We start from the raw sequence: 13213 nt of genomic DNA on the forward strand, positions 1-13213 counted from the left end.
GAAACTAACAAATAAAAAATATAACAATACTTACATACGAAAACTTATTTAATAAATTTCTTTTTAACTTTTGTATACATAAATATAATTCTGAATGGAAATACAGTTTTGGATAATCTGTAATTAAAAGATTTCGCTCACATTAATATTTGTCTGGCTTAACTATCATAATAAGGCCACTTATTTATATAAAATATGTATGTAAATATGGATCGATTGAATTATGTATTACTACAGTTACAATTCGAGCTGATAGACATWTAACTAAATCCTAAATATACGTAAAATTGTGAGATTCAYTTGCACACATATGTATAAAAAGACGGAATCGTTGCGCTGTTAAAAAATAATTGTAAACTTAAAATAAAATGCATTCATTTGTGTAGGATATAGACATTTGATGGAATGCTTTCGTTAAATGTTTTTATATACATATTAATATGTAAGTATATCGAGATATAATACTACACCACTACATAAAAGAGTGCAGAATGGACGGAATTTATATTGAATGCATTCGAAATGTACTCAATAATGTCAATCAGTTATTGTTTAGGTACATTGAAATAAGGTACAACAAACTAACTACTAACACGGTGTTGAGGCCACTGCGGTAGTGGCGACTTGCGTGATTGCGCGTTGTTTTACCTAGAAAGAAATATTATTTAGATTTAAAAAATTTATTCATAAATGTTCACCGTTAGAGACTTACCCATTTGGAAGCGCAATGTGGGACTGGACATGCGACCATCGCCGCCATTACTGAATGCCAGTACACGCATATTATAGCTTTTGCCTGGCGTAAGATTCGTTATGTATGCCTCCAACTTTTCACCAACAGGAATGATTGTGTTATTAGCTGTAATCATATTTTGATCGCTCTCCCATACGCGTACCTACAATTTCAAAATACACATAATTTTTAAAATTGTGTGTTTTTTGTAAAATCATTAAAATTACTTTATAACCCTCGATGGGCTCTTCATCCTGTGCTGGTGATACATAACGCCATACCACACGCACAGTCGAAGGATTTATGCCATACACGTGTACTGATGATGGCGGCTTTTGAGGCGCCTTGCGGTACGTTCGCTCTATAAATAAGAMATTTATTACCAATAGTTAGTATAAGCGTAACATATCTTACCTTCGAAACGTTCACTTTCTGGTCCCTCGCCGGCAGCATTATAAGCCATCACTTTTACAAAGTAATATGTATCTGGTTGCAGACCCACAATTAGAGCCCAATTTCTTGTAGTACGTGACAGATAGTATACAGAATCCTCTTCATTATGTGTAGTCTTCCAATATTTCAACTAAATAAAAAGAGAAAATATTTCAAATTAGTTTCGAAAATGAACATGAAAAATGCTAAACCTTAAACTTACTCTGTGCCCTATCAATTTTCCGCGCACATTCTCCCTGGTCATTTCGATCGGTTGCCATGTAACATTGAAAGCCGTGGAATTGAAAGGTATAGCAAATGGTTTTTGTGGAGCTACTTGTGGCATATCTTCCGCCGAGTATATAACTACTGGTTCACTCTCGGGACCCTTACCGATATTGTTAATGGCCTGCACTTTCACCTCATATTCGGTGTAATAGTTATTTTGTGGTATATTAACAACCGCTACACCATCGTTTTGCAAAGATTTTAGCTCCTCGGAGGCCCATTCTAACGTGCCTCTTAGCTTCCAGAACACTTTGTAATGTATGCCATGACTATGTTGTTCTTGTGGCAAGAGTGGATCCCATGTAATTGTTAAATCTCCAATCTTACCACCGCCCCCACCTACGTTACGCGGTGCTATATATGGCTTGTCTTCGTATGTGCTGTAGATTGGCGACGGAGCCGATGGTATACCTATACCCAAGTCATTAACAGCAGCTACGCTAAATTCGTACGAGCACCACGGTATGAGATTGGAAACCTCTGCCTGCTGTCGGCCAGTGTAACGGTCTACCTCACGACCGCGAACACTTGTGGACACATTCACCCAGGTTCGATTCCAATTGGTGCGYCCCAGTATATTATAGTATCGTATAGGCCGTCCGTTGTTGGCGCCATCTACCCACTCAATTATCGCTTTCGTTTTACCAATTTCAATAACTTGTACACCACCAGGCGCACCAGGAGCACCTTCGATTACCACAGAGGTTCTAGATGCTATCTCATTCACTGAAGATTTCACCACGCATTCATAGTCACCACCGTCAAGCAACGTTACGTTATGTACGGTGAGTCGATTACGATCAATTATCTATGAAATTCAACATAATTAGATGAAATRTATATATTGTTGATTATAATGCAAAAAGCATCTTACAATACGTTCAGTGCCATCATGATTGTTTCGCAATGTTTCGCCATTACGTTTCCACACAAAAGCGACATCAAGCAACTCATCATAGCTAGCGTCGCATTGAAGGAAAATCAAATCGTGTTCTTGCGTGGTAATGCGCAGTGGAGGTGTCTGTGTGAAACGCAGCTCCTCTAAAATAGAAAATRGGTTTGATATCATACACAATATGTAAAACAAATTACTTACGTAACACAATTACTCGTGAGCGTGACTCATCCGTCCCCGCTTTATTAGTCGCAACGCATGTGTATAAACCCTCATCGTCCCGTGAAGTTGGCGCTATTATCAACGTACCACTGGGTAAAATGCGCCTATGACCCCCAGCACCGATAAGTTGACCATCCTTCTTCCATTGGAATTTAGGACGAGGTGCTGCTTCGGGATCGCATACGATAGTCGTGTTGCCATTTTGCACAGCATAAATCTCTGGTTCAAGTGGCCTTTTCTTGAATGACGGTTTCATTGATAGTACTCGTAATTGGGCGGAGGAGAAAGCAGTTTTCAATTGGTTCGTCGCACCGCACTGATACATGCCGTCATCCTTGTCCGCCTCCAAGTATTTGACAGTAAGCACATTGTCCTGTATTATATAGCGATCTTTATCTATGCGCTCTGGATCTAAGCGTTCTGCATTTTTATACCAAGTATAATTAACATCAGGTATTGCAAATGCCTCGCAAATAAATGTCACGTCGCCGTTATTATCCATTATTTTATCTTGTAATGGAATTGTGAATTGTGGCTTCATTTGTATATTGATGAAAATCGATTTATGTATAGTTTTGCGCGGATTAGAAATTGTGCAGGTATATTCCCCGTTATCGTTTGTTGTTGCATTCTCAATAATTAGCACGCGACTATTGCTTACGGTATACGCATTACGCTGTAGAGGTTGGCCGACTCTAGTCCAATTATACGAAGGTATAGGATACCCAAAACCGACACATTCGAGGCGTATCTCATCGCCAGCAATGGGAGCTTCGGGGAACACCTGTAAAAAGTATATATTATTGAAACATATTTAGATATTATATATATTGCAACTGATCACCTTTGGGAATGTGTTTGCGAAAATTAACGTTTGATAGTTGCTGTTGGGCGTTACACGCAATGGGAAAAATGGACCATTGCGGCCAGTATCGGAAACTGATGTCTGTACACTACATGAGTAATTGGCGCGATCAACTATCTCGATGGATGAGAAATATAAAGCACCATCATTAGATACAAACACCCGCTGATCTTCTTGAACGAAATTCGGAAAATAATCGCGCGCCCAATAGTATTTTACATCTGGATAATGTTGTGGTGGATCACAAAATATAGATTTGCCCCAATTCATATCAGCAGTTTCGGCCGAGCGTTTCAGATTGAACTCCATAATAAATCCGAAATTCAAATGTGCACTCTCGGAACGTATGCGTCCGAATTTRTTTTCCGCAACACAATGGTAAGCACCTTGATCGAGTGCTTGTTTGGGATCGTAAATTATCAGGTTACCTCCGGAAATTGTATAGCGGTCATTAGTTAATGGATCAATAGTCATATATTCAAGTGAATCATTTACATAGACTTCGCGATACCAGCGGTATGTGGGTGTGGGAAATCCGCCTGCCAAACAACTCAACGTAACATCGTTTATAAGTCGATTCTTGCTCGTATCGAATGTCGTGTCATTTGGCTGTTTTACAAAGTAAGGACCGCGTGGAATTTTTTCCAAATCTTTAATATCTAAGCCGTAATGAAATGGGCGCTTGTCGTCTAATTTCAGCTTGATATTTTCAGGATTGTATAGTACTTTTGACTCGCAGATGAACAAGTTCAATTCTATGTCATAGGCAGGCATGAAGGTCCACCGGTCGCGTTTCTTTGAAAATCCATAAACGACACGATCTCTGGTAAATGGGTTATCTCCATTCTGGTTTGGTCCTGTAAAAAAAAAAAATAAAACATAAATTTTAATATAATCGCTTTATAATTATATTACTTCGTACCAATAAATCCACGCAAATTGTTTTGATTCCGACTATTGATAGAGCCTGGCACAGTATTGTAGAACTGATTGGGATTATTACGATTATAATCAGTTTGGTACATGTTCTGGACTAAGAATCGATTGTCGTGTAAATTTTCATTTTCAAACGATTGATCTTCATCAAACGCAAATGAGTCTTCCAACACGAGGAATGGTGAATTATCATCGTTTGCCCAGCTATTGGGTCCAGTCTGTCTTGCTGATATCCAAAATCGGTTCTGGCGTTGATTCTGTATTATCAATTGTTTCAGTATAAAAGAATGTTTTTCAACACTATCTACATTTAACAGCTCGGCATTGTAAGCTTTACAAATTTTTTTTGCCTCTAGCCAGTTACGTTTTGGCGAACGTATGAATCTGTAGCAAGTTTGGCGAAAAGATATCCAATGCTCTGGGCAGTAATTTTGTACTTCATTGTCTATATAGTCAAAGCTGGTTGATGTGATTCCACGGTTGAACGGATCATARTTACTTATACCACTACCGCCTGTCCCATATATGCCTCCAGTATTACCACCACCTAAGGCGTTCGATGACTGATCATAAAAGTTATTTTGGTTTGGCGGTCCAACCAGTAAGCCGCCACTCCCCTGTTGGGAGTTTTGTAGATCTTTTTGAGATGATATTAGTGGATTRTCGTATTGTGAAACGGGTGACCCTTGCTGAGTATTCGTATAAAGAGGATTATAACGGGGTTGATATTCTTTGTTGTATGTGGGTTGATATGTTTGTGGCTCGTTAATTTGTGCGTCAGGACTTGCATCAGCGTCGCCATATCTGAATAATGCCAGAAGGACGACAAAAAACACAGCAAGCAACGCCATTTCCGCCGATAAATATCAAGGAAAAGCGCTTAGAATAACAAGACAAATTAGTTGAAACTCAGAATATCTGGTATTTTAAAGGCACATTTTTGTCGGTTGTTGCGAAATATAAATTCGAATGGTTCCTTGCTGTAAAAATTTCAAATGGTTGAAATGAAAACATGAAATATATTTATAGATATGTACATATGTATGTATGAAAATCGAATTAAAAAAGCATCTTGAAAAATTTAATTACATTCGTTAAATAATGCAAATGGGCAAATTAGTTAGTAGAATATACTCAAATGGGTGTGAAATATATGTCATGTGTATACATACATATGTATATAGAGGCGAGAAAATAAACATTAAACGGTACAAAATGTTTATGAGTAAATTCATATTCAGACATTTGTTCTCACGTACCTAGTACATTTGTTGAAGTTCAAACTTTATATACCCTAAATAGAGTACATTAGTTTACCACAAGTTTTCTAATACTCTATAAAATATACATATATGTACATATATAAATGATCAGCATGAATATATAAATTTCAGCATGAATGATGAAAATCATGGGAATACTATTTTATTTGACGATATATCTTTGATTTATTGTTTTAGCCTACTGTCCAGTCTCTAATTTGTTCAGACTATGAAGTAGTAAAGGGTATTATTTCTTTGTAAATTTTTCTTGTTTACGTTATTTATTAATCAAAAATTAAAATATTTGCAAAATAATACACTGTTTATTTAAATTTTCGAACATTTTCAATAAGGTAAGAAACTGTTAAAAATAAAAATTCAAACAAAAAAGTAGATGTAGATGGAGATGATACTAAATGTCATATTTTCGTAGACATATTATTACTGAAGTCCCTAAAATTCTTATGCGTGCGTTAAGTACGTTGGCAGAGATAATACGTTGGTGTGGGCATTCGTACGAGTTAGGTGTGGCATTGTCTTTAAAGCAACTGTATCTTTTGTATTTAATTTAAAAAAATKTAAACTAATTTTATTTTAATATATTCAATTTAAGAATTTAAATATATACTGGAAATCTTTGATTTTTATAGAGAATATGCTTATATGTAAAAGAAGGTAGTAATAAAATGATAACTGCGCTGCCTTCGTCGATAGAATGCCAGCAGCGCCCCGTTCAATGCACAATTCACGTAATTCTTTAGTATTGTATGGTTTTCACATTAATTAATGTCCGGATTCACTTAACTCTTTTATATTATATTTAAAAATGGTATCGAGTATTATTTTAAATCTTTTAAAAGTTTATTTGATCATTTACGTATAAACTGAGTCACACGGTCGGCTTGATCTTTATTAAGTCAAACTTACGCCAACYGTAAACCACRCCTTAAAATATAGTTGTTAATTTCTTCATATAAAAAATCGGTATGGAAGTTATATTTCAAACAAAAATTGTATTACCTTTCAAGAATATTTTTTTCTGCTGACGTTTTCAATTATACGGGTATTCTTATTGGAAACAAACTGAAAATTAATTGAAAACAAAAATTTCACCCAGCTGCGAATAAATCGGACACAACAGAACGAGCACAAAAAGTGAAATAATCCATTCAAACAAGAAAACGATTAAATAAGAAACGAAAGAGAAACAGTGGATTTTGGTATTGAGACATTTAAACAAATATTAATTCACAATAGAGTTTTAAATCTGAAACCAAGAATATAAGTCCGTTTATATTATATAATGGTATACCTTATATCTGTTAAGAACCTTTCTTATATGTACGTTACATTTTATAAACTTCACAAACTAATTTAATTGATCAAATAAATTCCATTTATAAATATATTTTAATAAAAGCCAAGAATTAGAAGAAGAAGGTACCTTAACTAATGGATTTCTCCGAATTTTAGTGTCCTTAACCATAAGTAATATGTAATAACAATTTCCAGTAATTAGTAATTACACGTTACATTGCTTCATTYGGAGACATTCCAAAACAATTAGGGTATTCAGAGGTATAGGGAACTCCAAATCAATTTATCAATCAATATTTCAAATTATTCTTTGTTCCCAATATAGAAATGTTCAGTATTTTATTTAATTTAAATCTACTTAATTAATTTATATTTTAATAATGTTTTTTAGAATGTAGGGTGAGTTTTCATTTTTCAATTTAGTCGATCTCAAACAATTTTCCAATGATCCATTTGCTTTATAGATAATATCATGGCATAAGCAATATTGCAATTGTATGGGGTCAAAACGTCTATTTTCGAATGACTTCAAATTTTGTAAAACCTTTGGTGTGCTTACACGATTAGCATCACAGAACTCGAGATTTCTCATGGTTTCATTCTCCAACCAACCATAATTCTGATTTGTATATCGGGGTACACAAAATTCGTTTCTTGGAAAGTAATTCTCGATTTTTTCCAATTCATTCTGATAGTACCTAACCTCCGGAGTATCGATTTTTTCCAAATGTTCATATTTAGAATAGAATTTCTCAGTCAAGGGTAAACTTTTATAGTTCGGCTTGAAAGTATGATAATCATCACTGCTCACAATCCCCTGACATCGAAAATTTGGTTTACATTTAGGATTTTTTTGCAATCCAGAAGACAGAATTAATTTATTTGGAGGATAATTTACAGCGAATTTGTCTACCTAAAACTCAAAGGGAGCAATAAAGTATTCTACTAATATATTAAACTTATTGAACTGACCTTGGATGGAAGTTCTAATTCTGGACACGAACAAGGGTGGTCCTTTCTAGKGCATTTTTTGATACCTCCCAACATGCGACAGCACACGCTCATTGGATCACAACGTTCTGGTTCATTAAACCACCTGGGCAGAGGGTTAGAAATGCATTTAATAGCTTCGGTCAATTTCTCTTCGCGTGACATGCCTTTTTTTGTACAAAGCGGGCATGGTGATTGTTTCTTTCCCTTCTCATCTAACTTAATACAAATTCCACACGGTTTTGGCTTTCCACTTTTGTCATCATTCTGATATTTGTATTGAATATTAATATTGTGGTTACAAAATGTGTGCAGTGTTGGTGGTTTTAGATTAGTCCTTTCGCAAGGTGGTATCGGCGGTTTATCATTCACAATATCACGACATTCATCAGCTATCTTTTTGGCAAACAAGTTAAACTGTGTATCAGTAGCATCCGAATCGTGGCACTTCATACCTCTATTTTTTTTTTTTTTTTTTTTTTGTTGCTATATTTTTACAATTCAGGTTTGAACATACTTTAAAAAAACTAAAACTTTTCGATGATTAGATTTTCAATACATACCTTTTTATTTAATTAAGCTTAGTGGACCATTGAAACATTGAAAGCACAATTTTTATTTTGAGGAATTTTTTCTTTTATTAAATAATGGTGCTACATTATGATGGTAAATTTCAAAACAAATTATCTAGACCGCTCGTTAATAAATTTAATTATATCTGTCTTAATATAATAATTATTTTGTCCAAATGCTCAAGCCTTTTATTGGTTTCTCTTTAAATCCTTGCACTAAAACATCTGCTTCCCACCAAGTTGGCAAGAGCTGAACATGTTTTTTGCAACCATAATCGCTTTTTCTATTTTCACTATCATTTATATTAAGAGACATCACACCTTCAAACACTTCAATCTCCTTACAACAATTTAATGTCTCGTTTTCATTCGGTATAGGTAATGGTGAATGCTGCAAGTGAAAATGAATATCCTTACAACTTGGAGGCAACTGATATATGTCTTTTGGTAGTAACTCTGTTTTTGAACAAGTGTCCCTTAAAATGCCTTCTTCACATAATAACTCCATTTCAAGATACAAGTTGGTTGGGCAAAGATTATGTGAGAAAATGCCATACAGATCTTCACTGGTTAATAGTGAGCTGTAAAAATATTTATTTTATATTTGTTTATCAAATGTATGAATTTTACTTACATTAATGTTTGATTTAGTCGAGCATGTGGAATGCGGTGTTGATGATGGGAATGCAATCGCGATATTGAATCGATTGGTATGTGAATTGTGTATGCTTCCTTTGCTGTAAAAGTTGTTGGTCCAAATAGAAATCTTAAGCTACGTACATTATTATTGTCGAATGACTTTCTAATCAGCTCACGCATTGCACTTATTGCCTCTTTAGTTCTAAGAGCCTGCTCACGTTGTCGCTSTAATTGATAGGAGTGAAGGCCGCTTGAATATTGTCCAGATTGCGTACAAGTTTCCATGTTGCCATTGGCAGTACGTTCTATTTCATCTGTCCATAATCCGACATAGTATTTGTAAGTGCTGTAAACGAATGGGATTTGGTTTCTTTGGAATAGCAGAAACTCTAGGATTGAGTTTACTACGTCTGCTGCTGAACCTGAGGTTAAAACGTCTACCTCAATATTCAAATTTAATTGTTTTGTTGGCGGCATTTTYGCATTTAAAATCGAAAAAAGTTAATTACTAATTTCAATGACAACAAAAAAATGATACAAGTGTGACAGTGCTGACAATCCAAACCGCGAAAATGGGAAAAATCTAAAACTTCTCTTGGTTTGATATTAACGGATAGCTTATATAATTTATTTTGCACAATTAATGGTTTTAATATGATCAGCAATATGAATTCTTGAAAACCCTACCTTTTTAGTATTTATGAATTCAACAAATATTTGTATTATGATTTTTTCTGACAGTGTCCATAACTAAATAAAATAAAAAGTCTTCGTTCAGCTTTGAATCGTGTATAGCTTCGTGGAAAAGTAGAAGAATATATACAACAATATATATACAATATCTAAGAACATGGATTTTGAACACAAATTTTGTAAGGAACAGTACCATTATGGAATAAGCTTAACAAAATAATAGTTCAAAAGGTGGAGTTCCAAAAATGGGGATATGAGACGTTTTATATAATAAAGTTTCGATCTGCGGAGTATCTGTAATCCATAGCAATGTCATTAACATAATGTCATGCTGGCTATCATATTCATAAAAAAAAATATTATTTTTATTATCAGTAGTCAACATTAAATTTTGTTTCAATATAACCAACAACAAATTATGTAATTTTGATATGAGGTTTAATAACAGTTTCTAACATATTTAGAATTGAATATCTCTAAAAATATTCTACCAATATTTTAATTGTTAGTTTGTCACGAATCATGGTGAAATATTACATAACGACTCTGTCATTCGACAATTACTTAATATCATTTTACAGTTTGTAGTGTGGCAACGCACTTCATCACTTGTTCGCTTCTTTCGTGCTGTTGATTTCAAAACTTTTGTTCCTCGATTTGCATAATTTGGCATTAACTCACTGGTCATATTCGTTGACTTCTCATATATGATAAAACATTGCTAGATTAATAATGGAAAACAAACCGTCGGTGCTGATATTGGGAGGTAAGTAAATACTATATATTAATGACAGTTTCCGGTTGGTATTTCGCTTGCATTAGTTTTGGTAGAGAACTCAATWACTGATCAAAAACCACTAATAATTGCCTTTTGTTTTATATTGATAACTTGTATCGTTACGACCTTCTGCCTACATATAGGGTGTGGATTCATCGGCCGTAATATGGTTACTTATTTGATAGAAAATGATTTGACTGAGGAAATCCGTGTGGTGGATAAAACACCTCCGCAAATGGCCTGGCTGAACGACCGTCATAATCAAGCTTTTGGTAACAAAAAAGTGGAATTTTGCAGCGCTAATCTCATAAATGCCGGTTAGTATACAATATATATATTTACATATTGCTGTGAGTCATACAAATGTACGTACGAAAAAATCCACACAATTTGTATTCTCGCCGCACAAAACTTGGTATAAGAGTATCTATATGGACTTTCAATGAGTTTGTTTATTTGTTTGCTATAAGTTTCCAACTTTACTATATGTTAATCCTCCACAGCTTCTTGTAAGAATGCCTTCGCCCCACACCCCATAACAGGACGTACTTGGGATCTAGTTTTCAACTGTGCAGCAGAGACACGTCCAAATCAAACAGAAGCTGTCTATAAGGAAGGAATACTTAAATTAAGTATGAATTGTGCCAACGAAGCAGCAAACATAAAAGCGAAGAGATTTATCGARTTAAGTTCCGGTTGTGTTAACAGTTCGGAGAAGGTGCCACAAAAGGAGGAATGTAAGCATGAGCCGTGGACTTCTCTGGCTAAACAAAAGCTGAAGGTCGAGCGTGAGCTTGAAACACTAAGCGATGTGTTGGATTATACGGTTGTGAGACTGCCAATCGTCTATGGGGTAGGAGATAAGCGCTACTTGAGTGAGTACACTTATATAATTTTCGATAATAGTTTCACACACATACGCCCATATTCGTCAAAATAATTTTTTATCATACATTGGTGTTTATGTATTTGCTTCAGTGCCTCGCGTTATTGTGGCTGCAATATACAAGTAYTTGAACGAGTGTATGAAGTTGCTATGGAATGAGTCTATGCGACTTAATACTGTGCATGTTGATGATGTTTGTGCGGCAATGTGGTTTTTAGCTCTTAATCCAGCCGCTGCAAGTGAAATATACAACATCGTCGATGACGCTGATTCAACTCAGGGAACGATAAGTGACATATTATCGGATGTATTTTCAATAAATGTTGATTATTTTGGCGTGGTCATGTCGAATTTGACAAAGGTACGTAAATTTTCTCATTTATCGTAATATTTTCTACTTCTAAGAAACTATTTTTCTTTTAATATCTTCAGTTAAGCCTCTCAGATACAGTGAGTGATGTAAATGATAAACACATGACGCCATGGGCGGAGATATGTCAAAAGAATGAAATCAACAATACACCGTTAACGCCATATTTAGACGAAGAGCAATTGTATCACAAACACTTATATTTAGATAATACAAAATTAAAGACTGCAGGATATGTGTTGAAGGTGCCTAAGTTAACGCGTGATCATGTAATAGAGATCATTGAAGATTATATAAAACAAAAACTTTTTCCAAAATCTCTAATGGTTTAAAATTCGCAACCACTAATTTGGTACTGAATTGGGAATATGTGAATTAAATCAATTAGAATTATATAATATAAACTCAAGTTACTGGATGTTAATAAGAGTTAYACAAAATTGATATTAATGTAACAATTAAAGACATTATAAGACCTAAGTTCTTTTTGTACACATTTAATGTACTACGCCGATATGATCTAAAGTGTACTTATAGTATTACTGTAAAGTAAGATTTTTAAATAGACGACTAAAACGAATTTTAATGTTTTACGTATCTATGTATTCGTATCTACTCACATAATTATTTTATCAAACAATTTTATATAAATGATATTTTAYAATAAGCAATAATGCTTTGTCATATTTTGTGCCAAGATAAAATAAAAATGAAAACKTAATAAAAACTTAAAAATTATAATGAAAACAAAACAAATAAGTAACGGGAAAGTTTACTTAAATAAAACATAAATATACTCGTATGTCATTTATGACATTTTGGTTAAGATAACTATTTGAACCTCTAAATTGTTCAAAGTAAAACTAACTTTAAAACAAGAAAAAACGTTGCATTGAAGCTAATATACGCTTCACAGGTGCATTTATTTCAGTAAGTTCAGTTTCTATGGAAGCTATATGCTATAGTTAATCGATCTAAATTTCTTCGTATATTACATTATTATTTTAGAAAATAACCTGTGCCAACTTTTGTGAAGATACATTGTCCAATGTGAAATTTTTCCTTACAAGAACTTGATTCCGATCGTTCAGTTTGTATGGCAGCTATATGTTATAGTGGTCCGATATCGGCAGTTCCGACAAATGAGCAGCTTCTTCAAGAGAAAATGACGTTTGCCAAATTTCAAAAGGATATCTTAAAAACTAAGGGACTAGTTCGTATATATATAGACAGGCAAACGGACATATGTAGCTAAATCGACTCAGCTCAACATACTGATCATTTATATATACTTTATACGGTCTCAGAMGCTTCCTTCCGGGTGTTACAAACTTC

General features: G+C 34.3%; 3 protein-coding genes and 1 pseudogene across 3 annotated transcripts; 1 reads left to right on the forward strand and 3 right to left on the reverse strand.

Moving 5' to 3' along the window:
- Positions 1 to 113: 113 nt before the first annotated feature.
- On the reverse strand, positions 114 to 6791 carry LOC108973866 (contactin). The gene is made up of 10 exons (XM_018941372.1): positions 6654 to 6791; positions 4358 to 5351; positions 3415 to 4292; positions 2550 to 3354; positions 2328 to 2494; positions 1389 to 2261; positions 1148 to 1316; positions 961 to 1094; positions 713 to 896; positions 114 to 648 (listed from the first exon to the last, which is right to left on the reverse strand). The coding sequence occupies exons 2-10, from the start codon at positions 5220 to 5222 to the stop codon at positions 542 to 544; spliced, it is 4182 nt and encodes a 1393-aa protein (XP_018796917.1). The 5' UTR covers positions 5223 to 5351; positions 6654 to 6791; the 3' UTR covers positions 114 to 541.
- A 521-nt stretch (positions 6792 to 7312) lies between these two features.
- LOC108973869 lies at positions 7313 to 8433 on the reverse strand (annotated as a pseudogene).
- A 176-nt stretch (positions 8434 to 8609) lies between these two features.
- On the reverse strand, positions 8610 to 9716 carry LOC108973870. Its single transcript, XM_018941375.1, has 2 exons — positions 9147 to 9716; positions 8610 to 9093 (listed from the first exon to the last, which is right to left on the reverse strand). The coding sequence occupies exons 1-2, from the start codon at positions 9626 to 9628 to the stop codon at positions 8676 to 8678; spliced, it is 900 nt and encodes a 299-aa protein (XP_018796920.1). The 5' UTR covers positions 9629 to 9716; the 3' UTR covers positions 8610 to 8675.
- Positions 9717 to 10435: 719 nt separating this feature from the next.
- LOC108973868 lies at positions 10436 to 12428 on the forward strand. Its single transcript, XM_018941374.1, has 5 exons — positions 10436 to 10610; positions 10766 to 10939; positions 11126 to 11497; positions 11601 to 11869; positions 11941 to 12428. Exons 1-5 carry the CDS (start codon positions 10577 to 10579, stop codon positions 12208 to 12210), a joined length of 1119 nt encoding a protein of 372 aa, XP_018796919.1. The 5' UTR covers positions 10436 to 10576; the 3' UTR covers positions 12211 to 12428.
- Positions 12429 to 13213: the final 785 nt, after the last annotated feature.

This window comes from Bactrocera latifrons, unplaced genomic scaffold, assembly GCF_001853355.1.
Source record: "Bactrocera latifrons isolate USDA-ARS-PBARC rearing strain unplaced genomic scaffold, ASM185335v1 scaffold_509, whole genome shotgun sequence".
Lineage (NCBI taxonomy): Eukaryota > Metazoa > Arthropoda > Insecta > Diptera > Tephritidae > Bactrocera > Bactrocera latifrons.